The 25,907-nt window shown below is 47.3% G+C and overlaps 1 protein-coding gene across 1 annotated transcript in view; it reads right to left on the bottom strand.

The window, feature by feature from the left end:
• CHSY1 (chondroitin sulfate synthase 1) overlaps positions 1–25,577 on the bottom strand; it is a 99,082-nt gene extending 73,505 nt beyond the window's left edge. Inside the window, exons 1-2 of the mRNA XM_083411970.1 lie at positions 24,451–25,577; positions 11,720–12,215 (exon numbers count right to left, since the gene is read on the bottom strand). Coding sequence (XP_083268096.1) covers positions 11,720–12,215; positions 24,451–24,767 — 813 coding nt within the window. The 5' untranslated portion in view covers positions 24,768–25,577. The remainder of the gene's footprint in view (positions 1–11,719; positions 12,216–24,450) is intronic.
• Positions 25,578–25,907: the final 330 nt, after the last annotated feature.

Below are 25,907 nucleotides of genomic sequence, written 5' to 3'. Positions count from 1 at the left end.
CTTATAGAGCAAAAAATACGGTATCTACCTGCACTCTGATGTGCTTTCATACCACTATCCTCTCAAGAAGTCAACATAACAGTCACAGCTTCATGCAATGCCTTCCCGTTAACATTCCTCACCGACTTGATAGGGCGATACACACAGCCAAAGCATTTTGGTCTGCTTCAAGGTTGTTTTTTGGTTTTTTGTTCGCAAGGGCTTGTTGCCAAGTAATTAATCACGGCCCAACGCTGCAATGCTTCATTAGTGTGGAAGTGCTATTCACAGAACAGCAATATCCCTGCCGGTCATGCCCATACGAAGTTACTCACACACTTTCTCTCTGGAAAACTTTCACTGTTATTCAACAAAGAAAACTTGTTCCTTTCAGGAAGGCGCTGTGACAGAAGGGCTTGGATGAACAAAGATTATTATTAGAAGCAATCTTTTAAAACACACATAAAACCAAAAGGCACTTCCTGAATTCACATTCAGAGCTGTGCACCTGTTAAAAGCTAATAAAGCAGGGGCTGATTTTCTGGAATTATATTGCAATCGATATGAAAAGAAGAAAAAGCCTTCAAGACTTTACTCGCAGCCCATTTTCTCTGTAGGGTTGACTTACTTGCCAACTGCATTCACAAACCGCTGCAGTGGGGCTAATAACAGAAGCCCACATGAAAACTATTAGAGTTGGCTGGCTTGGCAGAATACCGTTATTTAAGAATAAAAATAAATAAATATGACTAATGCCAACAGAGCTGGCCTTATCTAAATAACATTACGACCCTATTAGGTTATAGGCCCAGTTTCTTGTCCAAACGTAAGCTGTTATTTAAGAGCTGCTAATTTGTTGTTAAGCACCAGTGAGACTTTCCCCAGTTGTCCCAGAGCCACTGTGCCCCTCCTTCAACATTTTCCAAAGATAAGAGGACTTTGGCATGGGTTGGAACAAGGCTAGCCTAATTAACAGAAGCCCTGTTCATGTGTTTGGAGCAAACATGCATGGGCTTTAAGAGGGGAGGGGGTGGGTGTGCAAGCCCCACCTCCCAAGTGCATTCCACCTCTCTAACCTTTGCACAGAGTGCAAAGGTCCAAAGGGATCAGCCTTCAGCTGATCTCTCTTAGAAACTTCCCTGCATCCAGAAGCTCTGGATAATCAGGATTCTTGGAGGGAGACTTCTAAGCACACTCACCCGAACACACTTCAAATGCCCTTTCAGAAATTCACACTCAACAAGTCAAAGTGGGACAGAAAGCTGGCGTGCATAAGGTTCTTGGAGGGCGGTGGGATTGGAAGGAATCCTTCTCCCACTTTGAATCTACATGCATTCACCCTGAATGCATGGCTAGGGCCAGAATCAATGTTGGAGCATTTGTACAACCAAGCCAGGCAGCGCACGTGCACACACACACACACACACACACCAGATTAGTGCAGGAATCTTTCCAAGAAACCAAATGACTTCGGAAGCAGCCTTAACACTGGGAGGGCATGCTCTCTAGGCCAGGTATGATGAACCACAGGCTCTTCTGACGTTGCTGAACTACAACTCCCATCAGCCCCAACCGGCATGGCCAATGGTCAGGGATGATGGGAGTTGTAGTCCAGCAACACCTGGAGGGCCAAAGGTCCCCCACAGCACCTGCTCTACGTCATTTGGAAAGGTGCTGTAACACAGTGAGTTATGCTTTGCATGCAAAACACCCCATGTTCAATCCCAGGTTCAGGATGAGGAGGGTTGGGAAAGACCTCAGCTTTGAATTCTGCTTCCAGTCTGAGCAGGCATCATAGGGCCAGATGGAACCAATGATCTGGGCACAGCATAAGGCAACCTCACATGCTCATCCCTAGTCCACAATTTGCAAAATGGCCCCAAACAGGATGGGCGAAAGAGAGGCCACTGATAGACAGAAGAAAACAGGAAAAAGAGGAGCATTTATTTACAATAGGCATGGGGAACCAGTTGCCTGCTGGATTACAAATCTCATCACCCCTGACTATTAGCCTTGCTGCCTGGGCCTGAAGGGAGCTGGAGTCCATCAACAACATCTGTAGAGCCACAGGTTCCTCACCCCTGATTTGAAAAACACACATAAGAACGTCCACAGATTTTCCCATTCAGGGTGAGTGTAGCTTGATTGAAACGGAATTGTACTCCCTCTTAGGCTAGTCTTGAATGTGCAAAAGATAGATAGATGACTATTTAAAGATTCCCCCTTCCCTTTTGCACCCCAGAGTGATATAATCCAGGGAGGGGAGTTTCTCTCTCTCTCCCATCGCTTGATTCTGCTAAGCACTTAAACAGGCCCTCAACTCTACCTAGGGCAGCACCCAGCTATTTTGAAAGCAATTTAAGACAATATATCCTGGCCTACTAAAATATTTAAAAAGTTTTAAAATAGCTACTGCCAAGGACGTAGGGGGGAAAGGCAGTTTTTTCCAAGACTCTTCACTGCTCAATGAGAAAAGATTGAGCTGTGATGAGATTGGCAGAGCCACAGCTATCCAGTCCTCCAACACTAAGGACAATAGAAAACTCTCTCTTTTTATTGTTGCTAAAACCACACAGCAAATCCTTGACAATAAAGATGATTTAAAGTGGCAATAGCCACAGAAAATCTTCTTTTAAAAAAAAAAAAAACTGTAGCAGAAATTCATTGTTTCACTCCAAACAAAACCAACGAGCCATTTAAACTTCCTCAAAAGCTCAAGCCATATTAGCAGTACGGCAGACTGGTACTCTGTGCCATGTCCCTGGGCTTGGGAAGCAAAAACTTTAAAGGTCACTTTGTCCCAGCCAGGGCAAGGAGATAATCCCTACCCTTTTAGACAATCAGGATTCCTGGCAAGATTTTGAGAGGCTCCAGCTGGCTGCCAAGAAAGTTCACACCATCAGGGGGTTCGGAAAAGCTTTTACTGCTAAAAATGCTGGAGACTGCTTTAAGGCTCAATTAAGGCTAAGCATGGCAACTGAGAAGCTGCAGAGCTCACGAGATTTGTTTGCAAAATGTCAGTCAAACAAGGAACCCCACCTTGCATTGCTTGCTAGTCTAAAGCACCACCATGTCTGGCAGGTGTGCCAGACACTGCTTACTCCTTTCTTAGCCTCTATTGCAGCAACTCTGCTGCCACTGATAGTCTTATCACAACAGTAAGAGGAAGAACCCTGTCTCACTGCTATGCTTCCCACAAGCTGCACCACTTTCAGAGGTCCCTTCTGCACCACACATATGAAGCGGTATCAATCCTGTGGACTGTAATACGATAAGCCTGCCAACAGTTGTTAGGAGATCCTGTATTCTCCTTCACAGAGCTTCAATTTCCAGAGTTCCCTGGGAAGACGGACTGACTGTTAAATCAGTCTGGGAAATCTGAGGAGCACTCACTTTTAGTTGGCATTTGGCCTATAAGCAAACACAAGAGCGCATTCTTAACATTTGTCTGTAGTGTGCATTTTATCTTATGGAATAAAAAATATTATTTTCATGTTTGCAAAAAACCTTATTTTGCCTTAACTATGTCTCTCTCTTTTTTGAAGCTGTATTCTGTTAAAGGGAGTGGAACTTTTTCTTCTGTTTTGTACACTTTTATGGTATGACTTCATAACCTACACAAGTGAAAGAGGCCTATCAACTCATTTCCAGCCCCTTTCTTCCACTGTGGAAGAAAACCTGAATTATGGATAGTCTTGGTTGTTGGTCTTGAAAAGCAATTGCCCATCTGCGCAGTCAAACCTAGGGATGGGGAGGGAAAGCAAATACCAAAACAGAACTTCCTGCTATTGCTAGGCACTAAAGTGGTACCTCGGGTTACATACGCTTCAGGTTACTCCGTTAATCCAGAAATATTACCTCGGGTTAAGAACTTTGCTTCAGGATGAGAACAGAAATCATGCGGCAGCGGCGCGGCGGCAGCGGGAGGCCCCATTAGCTAAAGTGGTGCTTCAGGTTAAGAACAGTTTCCGATTAAAAACAGACCCCCAGAATGAATTAAGTTCTTAACCCAAGGTACCACTGTACTGTGTAAGCCTCTGAGCAATGATTTGCACCACTGGTGGGTTTTGTGTGTGTATAATATATTATCTGTATGTACATAGTGTGTGTTAAATAAAAACAAATGTAGCCTTTGCTTCATCGTAAAATATTCTGATTACAGTGGTACCTCGGGTTAAGAACTTAATTCGTTCTGGAGGTCCGTTCTTAACCTGAAACTGTTCTTAACCTGAGGTACCACTTTAGCTAATGGGACCTCCCGCTGCCACACAATTTCTGTTCTCATCCTGAAGCAAAGTTCTTAACCCGTGGTACTATTTCTGGGTTAGCGGAGTCTGTAATCTGAAGCGTCTGTAAACTGAAGCGTCTGTAACCCAAGGTACCACTGTACTTAATAAAATCTTTTTTTTAAAAAAAAAAGCCTACAGTACAAAGGTAAGAGCTACACCCACTGATCTGCCCCATGTTCTCTTGCCTCTGGACCTGCTAGCCACTGGCGTGTTTCCCTTGAGAAGTTTCCCACAGACAAATGCAGTCCTTTGGGTAAAAAAAGGTTCCACACAACTGCACAACAGCAACAATCATGAACATGACTGTGAGCAAAAAAAAGCCTGCAGCAATGCAAGAAAAGACGCAACAAAGGATAAGGGAATGACACATAGGAATTGTGTCACAAACCCTAATGGCTATGGTCCACCTCTACTGTCTGAGGAGGTATGCATCTGAATAGCAGCTGCTGGAAACTGCTGGAGGGAAGAGAGCTACTGGATTCAGGTCCTACTTGTGTGCTTCCCGTTAGTTGGCCATTGCGAGAAGATGATGCTGGACTAGATGGGTCACTGGCCTAATCCAGCAGGGCTCTTCTTATGTTCTAAACCGCATTGGGAAAACATAGGATACAGTATAAAGAAGTGGGTCAGGCTATTGGTCCATTGACCTCAGTATTGTCTACAGACAATAATGACAGAAGCTCTCCAGTTCACAGCCAGGATTTCTTCCACTCCAATGTGGAGATGTTGGGGATGGAACCGGAAATCTTCTGCATGCGATGCAGATGCTCTGCCACTGAGCTCAGACCTTGCCATAGCTGTGTGCATTACCTGGAGCACACAGAGAACAACTTATCAGTGCTGGGTCTAAGGTAGCTCTGGAATGAGAACCAGGAACCTCTAGGCCACATATCTTCAATCTATTCAGACTCAGGACTCACGTTTGACACAGACATGCATCTGAGGACCCCATTCTTAATATATATTTGTATTGTGGGAATGCTCCTGTTGCAACCCACCTTGGATCAGGACAAGACCTGAAAACCAGTGCTCTAGGCAAGAATTGTATGGGGGAAAGCTCTAGTCTGACCCAAAGCCTTTGAGCATGGGGTTGGGGGTGGGAAGGGTTGGCCTGGGAGGGGAGAGCAATTATGGGTCCTAGAAAAACTTACCCTGGCCTGCAGTTTGCCCTACAGGGGCAGCAGTCCAGGGAATCATAGTTCCTGCAGCCCTCAAGACAGCAGCCAGGTTTTAATGCAGCCTGCGCTGATGAAAAAAGAAGGCTGCGGATCGGTGGATGGGATTGTTTCTGGCAGCCTTAGTGCCGTTTTGCCAGGAGACACACTATGCGCAAGAGTTTCCATCAAAGTCATAAGGTTCCACTTTGGTAAAGGAAGAGCAGGAGCTATTTTTTTTCGGTGGGGTGCCCATCCAGAACCCAAAATACTCTGTGCAAAAGAGAAGCCTGCCCATCACTTGCACCTTTGTAAACCACACAGAGGTTTATTTTGGGCAGCTCCCCCCACCAGCCCTTTGTTTTCATTTCCAGCTTCAGAAATACTTTGGTGTGTGTGTGTTATTTTCACAAGGATAAGTTGCTAAGACTTGCAAGATGCAGAAACAGGAACAAACAAACCCACTTTCAGTTTTAAAAACTCAATGGGAAGAGGAAGAAACTTTGCTCATAAAGACCCAGAATCTCCCTTCCTTTAAAGGGAAATTGCGAACAAGAACACAGAGTATTCCATGACTTTACAACACTATGAAATGCCTATTGTTAGAAAAAAAGAAAATTCAAGACCAAGTTCTTGATCATCTTTTTTGATACTGAGTATGTCAGAGGTACTTTTGAGTTTAAAACATTTTGTTGTTGACTTTGATAAAGAGAGGATTTATTCTATTTGCTTTTAACTTGAATGGGAGGTTGTGATGTTATCATCATAATATACCTTTTCACTTTATTATGTTTCTATGTTTATGGATGCCCAATTTATTTTGCTTTTAGATTACGGTGGCCTTCTGGCTGCAAGCCATAAAGTTCTTAAGAAAAGAACAAATGAAATTTCCAAGACAAATCACCGTAAGGTCCTTTCCCCACCCAACCACCCATTCAGCTTGCCATCGCCTGCATTGCACGCCAATGCCCTATCAGTTTCAACAGCCAACAGCTTATTCCCTTAGGAGAGGTCATTCTAACTAACTGGAAGCAGATTAACAGTGCATCTTCTCACGAAAGCTGACCTCCCCTTCTTCCCAGGCACCAACCCCATATATACAAAGCAGCTGCAATGTCTACCCTGTCTCCTCCTCTCTACTATCACCCGATGAAGGTCATTCGGAAGATACAAGGATATAAAAGTAGTGTAGCCAGACTAATAAAGAACGCCCTGTCTTTTTAAGAAGTACAGCTGCACAATTCCTTTTATAATCTCTGGTGAAAGAGAAAGAAAGCTACTTTCTCAGGGCAAAGCTGAGCACAATCGCCGGCAAGTAGTATCGTGGGGTGGCATAGAGATTACCTTTCTGTGCCATCGCTTAGCTGCCATCTGCCCACATTATGTTCAAGGCAGGCTACAGACGCCCTTTGGTAGATTCTCACTTGGCTTTCAAGGTTTGACCTCTGTATACTGGTAAATAGCCTACAATAGGGCCAAATGAGAAACAAAAGTGGCCTCTTTTCATTCATATATATCAGGCATGTCCAACTCTCTATAGACTGCGATGTACTCCCAGTATAATAAAACTGGCAGTGATCTACCCATTGTCATTGCCCAGAGTTGTTGAGCTATTTTTTTCTGGGGGTGCATAAAAACTCTACAACAACACTACACTAAGGGAGGGAATACAAGCTTTCACGGCGGCAGCGGAATTGGGACATAGCGCCAGGGGCAGGGCATGGAGCGACTGATCAGGAGCGCACAGGCGATCAATTTCTTCAATCGCACGATTGACCTGCAACACCTCGGAGATCTACCTGTCGACCGGTTGAACATGTCTGATATATATAAAATACACGTCATGCACATATAGAATGGGGTGTGTGCATTGTAGCTTAACAGTAAATGAAATGTGGACTGCCACAAGCAAATGGAACTTCTGGGAGGCCAAGGAAGCGGACTTGCCATCAGTCTCTCCCCGCCTCCGCCAAGCATTTCCCTTTTGCAGCTGTCGGCCTCCTCTGGAGCCAGCTGTTAAATCATCCAACCTGGTAAGGAAGACCTCCTCCCTTCTGAAATCTATTTAAACCAGTCTGCTGAAGCTCTTTCAGCAAACTGGAAGTTTACTGCACATTAGCTTTCTCTTTGCTCTGTACTTATATATTTGTGTCTAGATGGTTTTACTTTTCGTAATATTGAATTTATTCTGCGTTTGCTAAATAGCTGATATGTAAGACTCTAAGAAAGGGACGCGGGTGGTGCTGTGGGTTAAACCACAGAGCCTAGGACTTGCCGATCAGAAGGTCAGTGGTTCGAATCCCCGTGACGGGGTGAGCTCCCGTTGCTTGGTCCCTGCTCCTGCCAACCTAGCAGTTCGAAAGCACCTCAAAGTGCAAGTAGATAAATAGGTACCGCTCCAGTGGGGCATTTTCGTGCGCTGCTCTGGTTCTCCAGAAGCAGCTTAGTCATGTTGGCCACATGCTGTACGCCGGCTCCCTCGGCCAATAAAGCGAGATGAGCGCCGCAACCCCAGAGTCGGTCACGACTGGGCCTAATGGCCAGTTGTCCCTTTACCTTTACTTTTAAGACTGTAAGAAGAGCCCCGCTGCATCAGACCAATGGTCCAGCCAGTCCAGCATCCTGTTTCTCAAAGAGGCCTGCCAGATGCCCATGGGAAACCCTCAAGCAGTTACCATGTGCAAGAACGCTCTCCCTTCCTGTGGTCCCCTGCAACTGCTATTTAGAAGCACTGCTGCCTCTCAAAGTGGAGGCAGAGCATAACCACCATGACTAGTAGTCACTGATAGACTTACTCTCCAGGAATCTGCCCGACCCTCTTTTAAAGCCATTCAAGTTGGTGGCCATCACTGCCTCCTGTGGCAGTGAGTTCCATAGTTTCGTCCTCTATGTATGTATTGGTATGTTTTGCAAACTGGTTTTTCTCTACTGCGCGTGCACACACCCTCAAAGTTCTGCATTTTGTTTCTTGCAAGCTATTTTGGACATGGCTCACTGTGGGAAAGCGGCATACAAATGAAAGAAAACTAAATCAAAATGTATCTCCTCTACTCTTAGAGAACAGCAAACACTATTCTATCATCTCAGTTTAATTCCAGAGTCAAAAAGAGGAAAGTGTTTTGAGCAATGGACTAGGGAAGAAGAAGAAGAGTAGAAGAGTTTGGATTTGATATCCCGCCTTTCACTCCCTTTAAGGAGTCTCAAAGCGGCTAACATTCTCCTTTCCCTTCCTCCCCCACAACAAACACTCTGTGAGGTGAGTGTGGCTGAGAGACTTCAAAGAAGTGTGACTGGCCCAAGGTCACCCAGCAGCTGCATGTGGAGGAGCGGCGACGCAAACCCGGTTCCCCAGATTACGAGTCTATCGCTCTTAACCACTACACCACACTGGCTCTCATAGGGGTCACATGGGAGGATGTTTCTGTGCCCATTTTACTGATAAAGTAATCCCAACTCTCCAAACCCCTGCCTTAAAAATGGGTAAGGCAAATAGGTGGATGGTGACTGCCCATTCATTTTCTTGTTCAGCTCTCAGTGGTGAGGCAGGTGCTCAAACAGGGAACTTGATCCATCTAGTTCAGTAGTCTACACTGACTGGCAGCAGCTTCCCAAGATTTTAAACAAAATCTCTCTCTCTCTCAGCTCTGCCTGGAGGCACAGGTGTCGTACTTTGGACCTCCTGCATGCAAGGCAGATGCTTGACCACTGAATTCCTTCCTCGAGGGTTGTTTGGTTTCTTAAAGGTAAAGGTACCCCTGCCCGTACAGGCCAGTCGTGTCTGACTCTAGGGTTGTGCGCCCATCTCACTTAAGAGGCCGGGGGCCAGCGCTGTCCGAGACACTTCTGGGTCACGTGGCCAGCGTGACGAAGCTGCTCTGACGAGCCAGCACCAGCGCAGCACACGGAAACGCCGTTTACCTTCCCGCTATAAAGCGGTACCTATTTATCTACTTGCACTTAAGGGTGCTTTCAAACTGCTAGGTGGGCAGGAGCTGGGACCGAAAGACGGGAGCTCACCCCGCCGTGGGGATTCGAACCGCCGACCATGCGATCGGCAAGCCCTAGGCACTGAGGTTTTACCCACAGCGCCACCCACGTCCCATCACCCGCGTTTGGTTTCTTACAGGAGTGTATTTTGCAGGTACATGTTTTAACCTTCCCCTCTTGTTGACTACCTGGGTTCTCAAAACTTGAGAGAAAGAGTGTGTGACTTAGACCGTGTCTGAAAACAGGAAGATGAAATACAGAGTGATTCTGATCAGTCAGGAACTGAGATCAGGGAGAAAAGGTAAGAGTTTATGTGAACAGTTTCAGAATAACCTCTCTCATACAGACCAGTCAACTAAGCATACCAAAGCTAGCTTTCGGGTTTCAGGGTACTCTCCCTCAAGCTCAGCACTAAAAAATAAAAAAGGGAAAAGAGGAATGCAATGGAGGTGGGGGAAAGAAATGGGTGTCACTGGAGCAGGGCATGTTAAAGTCCCATCTGCAAGGTGATTCAGGAAGCTCTTGCAAACTGGTTGGCTTTTGCATGCTGCAAAAAGATCGCAGGTTGCACCACAGGCTGACAAAGAAGCAACGGTTGCTTCCCTTTCGGAATAAATTTAAAATGCCAGAGGTTACAGCTGTACCTCAGGTTAAGAACTTAATTTGTTCTGGAGGTCCGTTCTTAACCTGAAACTGTTCTTAACCCTTTAACTAATGGGGCCTCCTGCTGCCGCCGTGCCGTCTGAGCACGATTTCTGTTCTCATCCTGAAGCAAAGTTCTTAACCCAAGGTACTATTTCTGGGTTAGCGGAGTCTGTAACCTGAAGCGTCTGTAACCCAAGGTACCACTGTATTTCGATCTGCCTCTGGCACTAATTAGAACACATGAGATGGTGGCGGTGATTACTAACAATGCTATTTTTTTGCCCGCCTTTACTGTAAAGAAGAGAGCTGAAGAAAACAGCCCCCCAGACTGGAGTCTTCCAGATATCTTGGACTACAACTCCCATCATCCCCAGCCAATACAGCTGATGGGAGTTGTAGCCCAAAATACCTAGAGGGCACCAGGTTGGAGAAGGCTCTGTTAATCATTATCCTAGCAACACTGAAGATTTAAGATCTATATAAGCCAACATCGAAGTATTGCCTAATGGGAATTCTCCACACCTTTAACTTCCTGTCTCAATTTAAGATTTCTCGCACGCACATCCTGAGTTTAGGAGGTAGTTCGCCAAGTTGCTGTCTTCAGCAACATGTCCACAAGAGAAGAAAGGAAAACCACATTTTCTCCTTCAGTTATCCTCTGGGCTTTGCCTCAGTGCTAAAGAGCTTAAGGCAAGCTAGGGACTTACTGAACTGCAATGAACTTTTGCCTGAACCCAGTCCCTATAAACCAAACATAATCAAAATGTAACAAAGGGTACTGAACGCCAAAATTTTCTCATCCGCCCCCCAACCCACCCCGCCACACAATGCAGAGATGAATATTTGCCTAGATTAAAATTTAACCGAAATTCCTCAAAATCAAAACCATTAGATCTGAAAGCAGATTTCCTGGAAGGCCTCCAACGATCGCACACAATTTCAGGAATACTAGTTTTCAGTCCATATGCTGTGGGCTGGCTCAGGGGAGGGGGGAGAACACACACAGCAACAGAGATTTCCAGACAGATATGTCACCTAAATTTGCATTTTTCTCAAAGCACAACAGTTCTTCATTAACATGACTTTAAAAAGAAGTATTAAAAAACATTTAAAGCTCTCCCCATCAGCACTAGTGTAGTGGTAGATTCAGAATTTCAGGGTCCCTTCATAATGGCTACAGCAACACCCCTTCTAAGATTATACAACAACCTTAGAATTAAACGAATAAATAAATAAATGGAGGCACTAGAATCATCAATGCTGATCTCCATGTGTTGCCTTTCATCTAGATGTACTATTTTCTGCACACATGCACGGACAAATAATTTTGAGTGTTCCAGCGTCTTCTTTCTGGGCGACTTAAGTTGTGTTTTCCATGAAGTCCCATTATATGTAAGCACTGAAAACACAAGTTTCAGGAGCACCGAAAGCACAAGTTTCAAGAGAATGGTGTGCAACGGAACTTGCAAACCGTTCTCTTGAAACTTGTGTTTTCAGTGCTCCTAAATGCTTAGCTCTGGAGCACACAGTGGCCAAAATGCTCCCACCTTCCATGCTGATTGAGAGACTCTGGGATACTGGAGACAGGGGCCCTGCTGCAGAAATAGCAAGAAGTCTTCAACACTCCCCTCCTCCCACACACCCTGGACCATACCAGCTACATACCTCGTAAGACCAGACGCACTGCACTCCTGCAAATCTCCGCACGCATCTCCCAATCTCCACATCCTCGTGGGTCGTGTACATCTCTCGAAGGCACTCCCCGATATGAGGGACCATCCTCCGCAGGACTTCCCGGCTCATGATGACGCCTGGGCCCCCCATGCAGAAGTTCTCCCCGGGCTCCAAGGCCAGCTTCCCCATTTCTTCCGTGGTGCCTAGACCCGTCTGCCCAAGGAAGAGGGGCTCGCTGCTGTTCAAGCTCCGAAGGAAGTTCTCCAGCTTGTCCCCCTTGACGTAAACATCATCGTCTGCCCGCATGAACCATTCGTACTGGTCCAAGTAGTGGTCATGCATGTACTTGAGCATCATGAACGATTTCTTCTGGGGCGGGTAAGAGTCATCCACACCAGGCAGCGGCACGATGGGGATGGGGAGAGAGGTGTCTGAGCCCTCGCTGGAGAAGAACTCAACCTTGCCAGGGATGGTGCTGGACCACGTTCTGCAAAGTAGAAGACCAAAAACCAGTTACGCAAAACTGCTTTGTTTGTGCATATTCGTGGAGAGTATAGGAACATAGGATGCTGCCTTCTACTGAGTCAAACCATTGGTCCATCTAGCTCAGCATTACACAGACTGACAGGTTGCTGCCCTGCAGGGGTTCAGGCAGGGGATATTCCCAGTCCTACCTGAAGATCTTGGGGGGAAAGCAGATGCTCTGCTGTTCTAAGCACTGGACAGTTGGGGTCTGGTAATGACCAAAGAGGCCTCGCCTGTGTTTTGATTGGCACACGATCTTTAATGCCCCCAGCTCAGTGGAAGAGCATTTGCTTTGCAGGCAGAAGGTCCCACGTTCAATTCCTGACATCTCCAGGTAGGGCTGGGGGCGAACTCCATCTGAACCCCTGGAGAGCTCCTGCCAGTCAGTGTAGGCAATGCTGAGCTAGCTACAACAATGGGTCTAACTCATTGTATTGATAAGAGCCCTCTGCTCTGGCTGTAGAGCTGGGCTTATTGTGACCAAAATCGGAGAGAGATTTCTCATTTCTAAAGTTTCCTACCCACTGACCTGAGGACGGATCCTGCTGAACAGTAAGAGGGTTTCTCTGATAACCCAGATGGGGTGAAGAAATTAACCCACATCACTTCTTTTGACCAAAGGACTGAACCCTAGGCGTTTAAATACATACCCATGACCATAAGCTGATAATTTCAGGTATAGACAATCCAGAGTCTTTAGACCAAGTACTTTCTGGCCCATATGAATTAGCATTTTGTCATTCTTTGAATGAACATAGGAAGCTGCCTTATACCAAGTCAGAGCCATAGTCCTTGGACATTCCCATCCCTACCTGGATGATGCTGGGGATCAAACCTGAGGCCCCTTCCTGACAGTGTACGCTCAGCCCATGAATGTAAGGTTTATTCAACGAGCTTTTGCAAGGGAGTTTGTTGAATGCTTTATGGAGGTTCAAGCACATAATGTCTAGGAGGACATCCTCATCTACATGTGTGTTGACATTCTAAGAGGCTTGTGAGTCATGGCAACTGAGGCTGATGAAGAGCTGTGGTGCCAAAACATCTGGCGAGCACCAAGTCGGGAGAGACTGTCTTAGTGTTTGTCTGAATCCACCAGGTATGTATTTCAGTGTGAGATTCTATAATTTTAACAGTCACAAGCAGTAATGATTGGGCACACTGCAAATCTGTTCAGAATCCCTCAACAGTGCATTACGGCAGAACCAAGCTAATCTGGGCAGCAGGGCCACACTCAAAACCATACATTGTTCCCAAAGTGGTTTAACAATCTATCCCTCTTCCCAGGAAACTCTGGGAATTGTACTTCTGGCAGGGGAGTGCCCTATCAACTCTCAGCACCCTTACAAACTGCAACTCTCAGGATTTTTTTTAGAGGAAGCCATGACTGTTGAAAGCGACATCATGGTGCTTTAAATGCATGGTGTGAAGAATGTGACTTAACATAGACTGCCGTCGCCACTGTAATGCAAGGTTTCTGTTGCAGGTCTCTCTCAAGTCAGACCCAAAAAACAAGAGCCACCCAAGGGACAATTATGGCCAACATACACGTTCAGTGTCTGCTCCAGGCTTTCAAAGACCATGAAGTCTAGACTACCCAATGTTCTCTTCTCAAATTTCCACCTATAATTTCTACCTACAAGAAGTGTGCTTTTGGCAGGAAGAGATGAGGGGGGAAAGTCTCTGCTCAGTAACCAGATAGTTTTATAGCCGTCACCTTTTCTTCCTTCCCTGCACAAAGGCAGAACATTTTTTGTTATGTTAGACAGCTTTGTTCCAGACATTATCGGTGTTCAGAATCTGACCTGAAAACACTCAAGAGGTGCAAAAATAAAGCACTCTTTAAACGTGTTCTTCCTATTTTATACTGGGGGCTCACCAATCGTTTTAGACAATAAACTGATCTGTTCACACATGACTAAGAAAAGGAAGGAAAGGCTGACTATTTTGTGTGGCATTAGAATTTAAAATACTCACACATTTTAAAGTAATTTACATATATTTAAACTACCAGCCTATTTGGAAACAGATGAAAGTGGTTTGGGGGTTTTTCCAGCATAATAAAGGAGGAGCAGAAAAACTGCTGTTGATACACCCAATACATATTAAAGTCAACACCATGGATTAATTTATCAGAATTCTATCAACCCAGCCTGTCCTACAGATATGGACTGGATAACAACAAAATGAAATCTGACAGAAAATAAATAAAATGTCCTTTAAAACGAACATATGTTAAGTGTAATTTAGGCTATTAAACATTTTTGCTGTCCAGGCACATCCAAAGTATGTGGCAAGCCAATTAGAAAATAAGAAGGCACAATTTAAGATACGGAATCTATTGAGATCCTACTTCTGTGAGCAGAGATGAGCCAGCCCTTCTGCGAATACAGAAACTCACGGAGGTGTTTGCTTCAGCCGAAGCACCATTACAGTAAAAGCAGGCAGTCAAAATAATAAAAAAGAACAGAGGTTAGATTTGGACATTTGGCACCACCAAGAAAGGAGAACAAGAGGGGTCTTGAAGTTGCTCATCAACAGTTAGCAGCACAGACTGAGCAGGCACTTGGGCCACCTGATCACAGTCCCTTCCTACTGTTTCAATTACAGTAATTATTTCTAAAAGTGTATCGACACACATAAGTTAGCAGATGCAAATCAGTGCCCACTTTTGTCTTATTTCTTGGTGATGCATTTCCTCTTTTTTAAATGACGCGACAGGCTGTTTGTAAAAAGGGTCTTTTCTTTTGGGCTGCTTGCTATGATGTCTACTCTGCCTCCACTGCCAGGAGCCTGTGTGCTTCTGAAAACTGGTTGCTGGAAACCGCAAGAGGAGAGAGTGGTCATGTGTTCAAGTCTTCCTTGTGGGATTCCTATTGGGGCATCTGGGTGGCCACTGTGAGAACAGGATGCTGGACTAGATGGGCCACAAGGCTGATCCAGCAGGCTCTTGTTATGCTCCTCCCAATTGCATTTTTGGCGGAGGGGGATAGGCCATTCTTCTCTGCCCCTTACCCTTTTCTCTCACCTTGCCAATTCATTCTTTGTAAGCCCAGACCGACACAACTACGGCTTACTGTGAGCAAGTAGTTTCAAAACAACCAAACACAGAACATATTTGATTCATTCTTTAGAGATCATATCAAGGAAACAAAAGTTTCGCCTCCCTAAAATTAAACAAAAGTCAACCCAAAGCAGCTTCTTCCCCACAACCACCAAAGCCAGAAAGAGATAAACAAACATTAATTTTGGGCTTCTTCCCTTCTCTGAGTGTCACAGGAATACAGAAACTCAAGGCAGAAACTGTAGGGATCTGCAATCGTTCAGAGGCCACAAAGTTAAGCATTTGGTATGTGGGATTTTGTGTGTGTAAAAAACCCCCAAAAAACCCTGTTCTTGCTTTCATTGTGAAGGCACCCTTGATTAATAAAAGCACTCCCCCTCCCCCACCCCACCCCCCACTCCACTCCAGGCAGATTCATCTGATAAAGTGGCAAGATTAGGTTCTCCCAGCTACTCCTGTTTAATGACTTCCCTTTACAAAAGCCAATTAATTCCCTTACTTGCTTCTCTGCACCATGAAAGATTAACTGCTCCAAGTCATGACTGCCAGAAAATACAGGCAGGCAGTTTCATTTGTACAAAAGACGAGCTACACCTAAGGCAGTGGTTTTTCTAAGCATCTGCCTTCAAGGAATCAGTTCCACAGACGCTAATCTGCAGAGGAATTCCTTTGAGTTACTCTTCTCAAGTGGGCACCTCAGGTCACAATAACCTGGATAGGTGCAGTGTTCGGAGTGCCGCATTGGGAGACCTGGGTTCAAATCCCAAGGGCCTGACAAGAACTCTCAGCCTAATCTACCTCACAGGGCTGTTGGAATGGTGTTATGTACCGAGTTGAATAGAATCCAAAATGCAGCAGTCTGATTGGTCCTAGAACAATAGGATTCAGAATGCAGCAGTCTGATTGGTTCACAGGAGCCACCCAATCCAGCTCCAGGTGGAAGTGAATCCACAACCTGATTGGCCTACAGGAGAATCCCGGAATTAGCCAATCACATGGGGCCCATTGTGTAAATAATATATATAAAGCAGACATTCTGGGGGAACTTCCATTCCTCCTCACCACTATGAGCTGAATAAAGAGCATGAAATCCACTCTCAACTCCGAGTATCTTTCAGATGATAAGGGAGGGGGAAGAATGTGCATGACAATGAGCTCTTTAGAAGTAGTTTAGAGTAACCTTGTAAATGAATAAAAACAAAATAAATAAAACAAAACAGGGGAAGGAAACCGCCACTTTGGGTTCCACAGTGGATGAAATAAATATTCACCTGGATTCTGTGCACAATAAAATGAGGCTGTAGGATGCCTGACAGATACTCATCAGGCAAAGAGGACCATTGCTAATATTCTTAAGAGAGTTTTGTGGGAATTTGAAACATACCAAATAGATAATATTATCTCAGCCTTCAGCAGCATAGTATCCATGGGACTACAGCTTCCCTCAGACCAACAGACCCAGCCAGCACTTTGTGTGACCCAAATCCCTCTGCGATGTGCAGTTCAATGTCAAGACATGTAGAGGTTCCTCAGCAGTGAAGCTGTATTGTAATTTCAATAATTTTAAGAGTTGGATTAGTCTTTACAGTGTCACTTTTTTTTATGGTTTTAGAGTGAAGCATCTTCTTAAGTTTCCAGTTCATCAACCATAATCTTGGTCCTGCCTCCAGGCTTCCCAAAGGCACCTGGTTGGCCACTGTGAAGGCAGGTTACCATACCGGACGGGCCTTTCAACTGTACTACAACCACTACCACAGGGAAGTCTAATTTAGGACACTGGAAACTGCCTTATGCTGAGTTTGGTCACTGGTCCATCTAGCTCAGCACTGCCTCTGAATACCAGATGCTGGAGAACATGGGCAGGAGAGAAGACTGATTGGGCTTTTACCCTCCTTGTGGACTTTCCATAGGCACCTGGTTGGCCACTGTGAGAAAAGGATGCTGAATTAGATGGACCACTGGCTTGATCCAGCATGGTTCTTCTTGTCATCCTATTTACCATCTCCCAATCCATTTGGTGTGGGGGGGTGGGGGGGGTTTACATTGGCACATTTTTAAAAGAAAATACATAAAGAACCATGTGTTGGAAAGGAAACGTCGAAGTTGTTGTTGTTGTTGTTGTTTGCAGAATGTTGATCACACAAACAAGATTTATGGAGGGCTGGACCTTTACAGCTGAGATACTAAACATCTCTAAGAGACTAGCATCTCAGTGTCACAGACACTGAAAATCTGGTGATTGATACTTTAACTAAAAAAGCAAACTCAGCCAGTACATAACAAAGGTAGGCTGCCTAATATGAAGTCAGGCCATTGATCCACCTAACTCCGTTTTGTTGACACTGACTGGCAGCAACTTTCCACTGTTTCAGACAGAGGACATTCCCAGCCCTACCAGGAGATGCCAGGAATTGGACCAGGGACCTTCTACAGAGAAGGCAAATATTTCACCACTGAGCTATGGCCCTTCTCCCAGCTGCTGCTTTAAGTGTCTCAGGCCTGGCCTACAAAGTAGCAGAAATTAGTGGTGGAATTGTATCACAAGAGTCTGCAGTAGAAGATAGCGTTTGTACACTCCCAATGTGGGGAGAAGCAAGGAATTGTCTACAAGAAACCTAGCACCCTAAGGTTCTAGCCCAGCCTACTCCCTGCTGGGCTAGTTTTCCGTCATGTAAGATGGGCTGCTTCTTACATGAGGGAGTATTCAAACACCCCTACACCAACAGTTTGAAGTGGTACAGTCCATTCTACTACCTTGAGAGGACTCTACCACCTCATTCTGCAGCATGTGTAGCTCCAGACAATATATGCACTCCTCCTGCTGTTAAAACCCTTACACTGGCTTCCCATTGCCTTCTGGATCTAATTTTAATCTCCTCGTCTTTAGCTTTAATATTAGATAGATAGATAGATAGATAGATAGATGATATATAGATAGATAGCATTTATATACCATCTTTTCATAAAAGATCAGAGGTAGTGGATAGCAGCATTTGGGGGGAAAAAACATTAAAAGCAATACAAGAGAGTCGTTAAAATGACTGGCTACTCAAGAAAAAAATTAATAGGCCTGTTGGCATAAAAAGAAAGTATTCAAAAGGCACTTGGAAATAAAAAGCAAGGCTGCCTCTGCTGCATCTCTGTTGGAAAAGTGTCACAGAGCTGAGGACCAGAGACACTAAATGCCCAGCTTACAATGAATGCCAGTCAGGACTCTGCAACTCAGGGGACAACAAACAGCTCTCCTCTGGATGATCACAGTGATGGGGCTGGGATGTAAGGGCTCAGGCAATCCTTAAGCTATCCTGGTCACAAGTTGTTTAGAGGCCTCTGCAGCATTTCTCCAGCTTGTATATGGGTACTTATTTCCCCGCTCTTTGCTCCTCTGATTCTGCCATCCTGAGCTGCCCAAACATACCCCTACATCCTGAAATACTCTTCCCATTCCCACTTATAGCCCTTACGCCTCAAACTCTTGTTGTTTCTGAAAGTGCATGCAAAACCACCTCTCTTCCTCAAAATGCTCCTCAAAGCTCACCTTTGCTGCACATAAACACACACGTTGTGCTTAATTGCAAATAATAACCTTGGCACATATTCGCCTTGGCGCTCTCGCCTGCCTCTCCACTTCCATCTCTTCCATTGTGCTCCCCATTGACAGTTCCACCACTGCAAGCTCTGTGAGGCCAAGGATGTGGCTGCAACTTGCTTTTCCTACGAAACTCTGCAAAGCTCATGGGTTACACTCAAGCGTGCACACCTGAACAAAGCAACCAAGTGAAGGCTACCTATATACCAGTATAAGCAAACCAGTGAAGCCTCCTCTGAATTACTGCATTGCAGGGGGATGAACTAGATGAAGGTACCTCAGGGTACCTTACAATTCTATGATTCCAGGAAATCAAGAGAGTTAAGTTCTCAAAAAGGATAGTCTTTGTTACATGCAACACTTGGTGTCACCTATGTGAGTTTTGCCCATGGGGGGGGGGTCTCAAATAAGGGATAATAGGCTAGAGTTTAAAAAGCTTGGTGAATTACCCAGGACAACATGGCTATGACTCAACGGCTACTAGCCATGATGCCTATGTCCTGCCTCCATGGTTGGAGGCAGCAATGCTTCGGAATACCAGTTGCTGGAAGCGACAGGCGGTGAAAATGCCCATGTGCTCAGATCCTGCTTGACAGTTTCTCACAGGCATCTCTGGTTGGCCACTGCATGAACAGGATGCTGGACTAAATAGGCCATTGGTCTGATCCCCCAAGGTGTTTTTCTTATGTAGCCTACAAAGGGCTGTGTTTCAGCGGGAAGGGAAGTTTGCTTCAAGATGAGAACAGAAATCGTGCTCTGGTGGCGCGGCGGCAGCAGGAGGCCCCATTCGCTAAAGTGGTGCTTCAGGTTAAGAACAGTTTCAGGTTAAGAACGGACCTCCAGAACAAATTAAGTTCTTAACCTGAGGTACCACTGTATTGAAAAAAGCCTGAGCCATGAATTGCTTTGGATCTCTGTGTATTGTACGGTCAACACTCTGGTGGTGTGTATATGTCTGTGTGTTAGTTAACAAAAGCACTTCCCCTCGCAATCTTCACAGTTCTAGGCCCATAAGAAAACCCCACCACCAGCAGCTAAACTATTGGCTCCCTGGAAGTTGAACTTTCTGTATATGGTAAAGGGGTCGGGGCAGGGGGTGAGTGGGATAAAATAATTTCCCAATCAATCAATTACATTTTTAAAAGCTTCCACTCCGTTAGAAGCGGGGGGAAAGAAAATGAGCTGGTTTCAATTACGGGCTCGTTTGTGCCAGAATCCTTGCCAAAAGTTATAATTCAGTACATGAACATTAGCTTCTTACAGCCTCGCTGAGAACAAGGGTGCTTAATCGATGCCACCTAAATGATTCGGAGGAAAAAGGATGAGCCACGAACGAAGGAAGCCTCTTAAATCATGGCTCTCGGGTGGATTGCAAGCACCAGTTTTGCTAAATAATACACCATGCATTTAAAGTACTATAGTACCACTTCAGCAGTCATGTCTTCCCCCAAATAATTCTAGGAGCTGCAGTTTCTTAAAGGTGCTGAGCGTTGTTTGAACTCTATTCCCCTCCAAGAACTCCCCTACCATTTCCAGAGTTCCCTGGGAAGAGGGATGGGTTGTTAATTTACTGGGAAATTGCAACTCTGTGAAGGGAATAAGGGCCTCCTAACAACTCTCAGCCCCCTTAGCAAACTGCGGTTCCCAGAATGCATTGGAGGAAGCCATGACTGTTTAAGCAGTATAACAAGTGTTTTAAATGTGTGCAATGGATGCAGCCTAAGTATAGCTGAGTGCAGGAGATCAGCCCCCCGTTGTGAAAAGAAATCCACCTAAAGAGCCTGCAATATCCTGTCACTTTCTCCTAACGTCCCACTATACCAGGGGTTGTCAACCTGGTCCCTACTAGTGAGCGTTTCAGGATTCTAGGTGGGCAGTAGGGGGTTCTACGGCACAAGCAGAATCCTCCTTCCATCGAGCACTGGTGGGCGGTAAGGAAATTTTACCATCAGGAAAGATGCAACAGTGGGTGCTAGGTATAAAAAGCTTGACTATACACTTGGCCAGGGCTTATTGGTTCTTAATGCTTTTGGGTCCCAAGGTGCAGGGAAGAGATTTAGTTATTGTCTATCTCCCCCCAAGGGGACGCGGGTGGCGCTGTGGGTTAAACCACAGAGCCTAGGACTTGCCAATCAGAAGGTCGGCGGTTCGAATCCCTGCGACGGGGTGAGCTCCCGTTGCTCAGTCCCTGCTCCTGCCAACCTAGCAGTTCGAAAGCATGTCAAAGTGCAAGTAGATAAATAGGTACCACTCTGGCGGGAAGGTAAACGGTGTTTCCGTGCGCTGCTGTGGTTCGCCAGAAGTGGCTTAGTCATGCTGGCCACATGACCCGGAAGCTGTACGCCGGCTCCCTTGGCCAATAAAGTGAGATGAGCGCTGCAACCCCAGAGTCGGTCACGACTGGACCTAATGGTCAGGGGTCCCTTTACCTTTACCCCCCCCCCCCCAAGATTCCTGACTGCCCCCTTTCTCTACAATCATATGGAGAAGCACCGGAACATTGAAAGCTGACTTGTACAGAGTCAGACCATTTGTCCATCCAGCTCAGTACTGTCTACACTTTCTGGCAATCTCTCTCCAGGGTTTCGAGCAGGAAGTGTTTCCCAGCCCTACCAGGAGATGCTAAAGATTGAACCTTGGACCTTCTGCATGCAAAGCAGATGTTCTGCAACTGAGCTGCAGACCTTCCCCGGAAGCAATGCATTCCCAGTCCAAAAGGCGTTACATTTGCAAGCATTGATTGGGTTTGAGGGCTAAACCTGCCCACCACTAACACTGGATGGCCTAACATCTGATAGCTTGCACCTCAAGAGGATATGATGCATATATGCCCTTCACGCGCTATGCCTTTCATAAAGGCAGACATTTATTACCTGGCTCTCAGAACACTGTTGCAGGAATTGAAGTCAGGCCAGCTTGTCTGCTTTAGGGGTTGAAGAAAGGACTTAAACTCTTTCCTCCCGCGTTCCTGCCACACACTTGATCAAATCTAATAGTCCTTTGGCTGATGTAAAACAAAGCAAAGGGCTATTTACATGCACCCGGGAAACTGGATTTGCCCCTTCCAAGCAAACGTTTGTAGCTTGCAGAGCAGAGGTGGGGAACCTGTGATTGTCCAGATGCCATCGGACTACATATCCCATCATCCAATGCATGGCTAAACTATGGGACTCACTTCCGCAGAGGGCAGCAATGCCTTCCAACTTGGATGCCTTAAAAAGGATTAGTGATAGAACAAGGCTAGCAACGGCTACTAGACATGATGGCTATGCTTTGCCTCGGCAGGTGGAGGCTGCAGTGCTTCTGAATGCCACTTGCTGGAAACCACAGGAAGAGAGAGTGCTAATGTGCTCCCACAAGCATCTGACTGGTCACTGTGAGAACCAGTGGTCCATGTTGGCTGGGGTGATGAGCTGGAGTCTTAATCTGTAGGGCCACAGACTGCCCACTTGCATTATAGAGAAGGGGATATTCAACCTGCAGGATGCATCGCAATCCTGGCAATTCCTTTTCTTTTCCCCTTGCAGAGAAGCCATTAAGCTGGGAAGTCCACCATCGCCAACAGGCTGTTCTGTGTCTACCCAATTGCATCACTTCCTACCTAAGCAACTTTATTTAGTAATTCTTGCAGTGTCTGCAACAAGCAGAGGAAGAGTCTCAGACCGAAGAAACAAGAAACTGCAAGGAGGCCCAGTGGTAGAGCACCTGCTTTTGATGCAGAAGGTCCCCAGTTCAATCCCCACCATGTCCTGCAGAAACCCTGTAGAGCGGCTGCCTGCCAATGCAAGCAACACTGAGCTAGCCAGTGTAGCTGACTCTGTGTAAGGCAGCTGCCTGTGTTCATTCAAAGAACATCAAAATGTGAATTCATATGGGCCAGAAAGTGCTTGGCCTAAAGACTCTGGGTGGTCTATATCTGAAATTATTTGCATGTGGTTGCGTGTTAGCAACTAAGGACATAAGAGCCTGCTGGATCAGGCCAGTGGATCATTGAGTCCAGTATCCTGTTCTCACAGTGGCCAACCAGATGCCCCAATGGGAAACCCACAAGCAGGACCAAAGGGCAAGAAAACTGACCCCACCACCCTGCTGAACTGGCATTCAGAAGCATCACTGCCTGCAGCCATGGGGGAAGAGCAGAGTCAAAACTCGGGTTTCAATCGTTTGGTCAAATTAAGCTGTTTTGGTTTCCTTCCTTAAACAGATGCAGGGCAAATATTTCACCCCACCTGTCTTATAGGATAAACCCCCGTTACTGTCCAGCAGGATCCTTCTTCAAGTCACTGAGCAGGAAGCTTTAGAAATGAGATAGAGATGAGATGCCCTCTTGGGGGATTTTGATCACAACAGCAGGCACACAAAGCTGTTATAAAGATTGGCTGCCCATCAGGACACAGGCAAGGCCTCCCTGGTCAATCCCAGTGCCCATCTGTCAGTGCTTAAGAGAAGCCAGCAGGTATTCAGCAAGACCCCCCCCCCTCCTGGAATTATGAAGCAGGTTTGAGATGCTTATGGGGAGGGAGGAGGGGAAATAAAACAAGATTCCCTTCCTCTCTAATGCAAGCCTTTATCTTCTTAACAGATGGGAAGCTAGCAGCACATATACAAAGGAAGCAAGCTGGTCTCAGTCTCTCTCCCCTCCGCTCCAGAGATCTCCAAACCACCTCCACCAAAACCAAGGGAGGGTGTGTCATGCGTTTTCACATACAGAATTATCATGCCAAGGAAGCTAACTGGCAGAACTTACAAGCCGCATTCCCTATGCCAGGGATTGTTCTCTTGTGAGAGAGGGCGGCCAGAGAGGAGTGGCTCCCACATCCCTGAAGAGCAAGGAACAGGCAAAAGAAAACCCTGGGAATGAATTCCTGGGAGAGGAGGACAGGTGAGAGTGTTCTCTCCCCATCTCCCATGCGCAGTGGAAAGAGAGACCCGTTTAACATGCACCATGCGGTTGTGCAGAGTGGGAGGAAGGTGATGGGGTGTCAGTGAGACAGGCCTTGCCACATGCATCGCTGGGCAGGGAAGAGAGACGCAGGATAGCAGTTAATTGCGAGGTAAAAGCTAGGAAGTCAGGGAGCTGCCTTATGAGTCAGACCACTGGGTTCATTTAGCACGGGGCTGTCTACGGGGACTGGCAGTGGCTCTCCACGATTTCAAACTGGGGCCTCTGCCAGTCCTACCTAGATGTTCTGGGGACTGAACCCCAGACCTTCTGCATGCCTTACTACTGAACCACAGTTCTTCCTAACAATCTAAGGTTCTAGTCCTCATTGTCCTGAATAAAAAGTTGACTGAAATGGGAAGCTGCTTTAGATCACTGGCCCATCCAGCTCAGTACTCTCTCAGTGACTCTCCAGGGCAGAGGCCTCTCCCAGCCCTACCTGGAGATGCCACTCTGAGACACTCTGAACGCAAAGCAGGCGCAGCAGCAATGAGCCATGTCCTGTCCCACAAATGGGTGTTAGAAGCCTTCCTAGTCACACAACACAGGGTAAATTAAGTCTGCGGCTCAGAAGGTGGGTGGGAGTAAAGAATGGAGGTCCTCACCTGTAAGCCGCCACCGCTCGGTTCTGCAGGTATTTCTGAGCCGTCATGACCCCCACGAAGAGGAAGTTCTTGGCAGGCAGGATCTCGCCTTGGTGCTCGGCAGGGTCCTGATGCCACAGCAAAGCCCCCCGGGAGTCTCGGTGCAGCAGCCCCCCACTGGCCTTTGTCCGGCACCCTTCCAGGCTGGCCTTCCGCCGGTGCTGCCCTGCTCTCTTCAGCTCCGAGGCTCGAGGGAGGATGAGCCGGGAAGCCAGGATGAAGCCCAGCACCAGACCGAGCAACACGCTGAGCCAGGAGCGGCGGCTTCTGCCAGCCATTCCCCACCCCCTGCCTCAGCACACCCAGGAACCCCCAAAACTGACACACACACCCCTCAATTTCAGATCTCCAGAACAGGGCGCCTTCTCTTTCCGTCCCTTGGCCACTAGAGCTTCCCCCAAAACAGGAAGCACCCCAAGAGTAGTGTGTGAAGGGGGGGGTAGGTCTGAGCTCCGGAATCCAAAAGGGGGGGTTTCCTGCACCCCTTTCTGCCTTCTGAGGCCTCCCCTCTTCCTGTCCTCCCCAGATATCCCAGTCCTCTGCCACCTACCTCAGTTCTGAGCTTTTCTGTACCCCTTCTTCCCAAACCCCACCAACTGAGCAGTATTCCGCCGCCCCACAACCTAACTGACCACTCCCCCTCCCCAAAGGAGACCTAAGCACTCTTCCCAACTCCAGCGCGTTTCCTCCCCCCACCGCGCCTTGCTTAATGGGCTGCCTGCAAAAAGAAAAAGGAAAAGCGCCGCCTTGCCCCCCCCTTTCTTGCTTAGGACGCCCCCCCCCCTCAAAAAAGAGCAGCCCTCTCTTTATCTCTCTGCCGCTCCTTCTCTTTCCTGGCCGCCTCCTTCCCGCAACTCCAGCTGGGACACCCCCACCTCCTCGCTCCGGCCCAGGAGCGCCCCGCGCCCCCGGCCCTTCCTCCTCCTGCTCCTGCTCCTGCTCCTAGCCGGCCCGGCTGCGCTGCCCCGGCGGCGAAGGGAAGCTCAGCGTCTCCGAGAGCGCCGCGGCCATGGGGGAGCCTCCCGCTCCGCCTCCTCCGGCGGCGGCTGTGCTGCTGTGCCGGGGAAGCGCGCTTTGTTCGGACGCCTCCGCCTCCGCCGCTTCTTCCTCCTCTCCCTCCGCCTCCTTTGCGGCCGCTAGTGCTGCCGTGGCTCGCCGCCTGGACGCAGCCCGGGGCCGCCGCCTGCTCGCCGGGCGCCCGCGGGCTCCGCCTGGCCCTGCTGCTGCTGCTTCTTCCGCGGCTGCTGCTCCTCCTGCCGCCGCCGCCGCCACCGCTCCTGCCCGGCCCGGGGATACTGCCCGCGCATCCCCACACAGCTCAATTCGCCATGGCGCGCCGGGGCGGGGGGAAAAGAGGGCGGAGCGGGGAGGCGGAGGCGAGCCAGCCCCTGGCCGCCACCTCTCCGCCTGCCAGCCAG

This window comes from Podarcis tiliguerta (assembly GCF_965153285.1).
Source record: "Podarcis tiliguerta genome assembly, chromosome: 14".
Taxonomy (NCBI): domain Eukaryota; kingdom Metazoa; phylum Chordata; class Lepidosauria; order Squamata; family Lacertidae; genus Podarcis; species Podarcis tiliguerta.
Note: the sequence above shows the minus strand (reverse complement) of the source record. Positions and strands in the feature narration are given on the sequence as shown.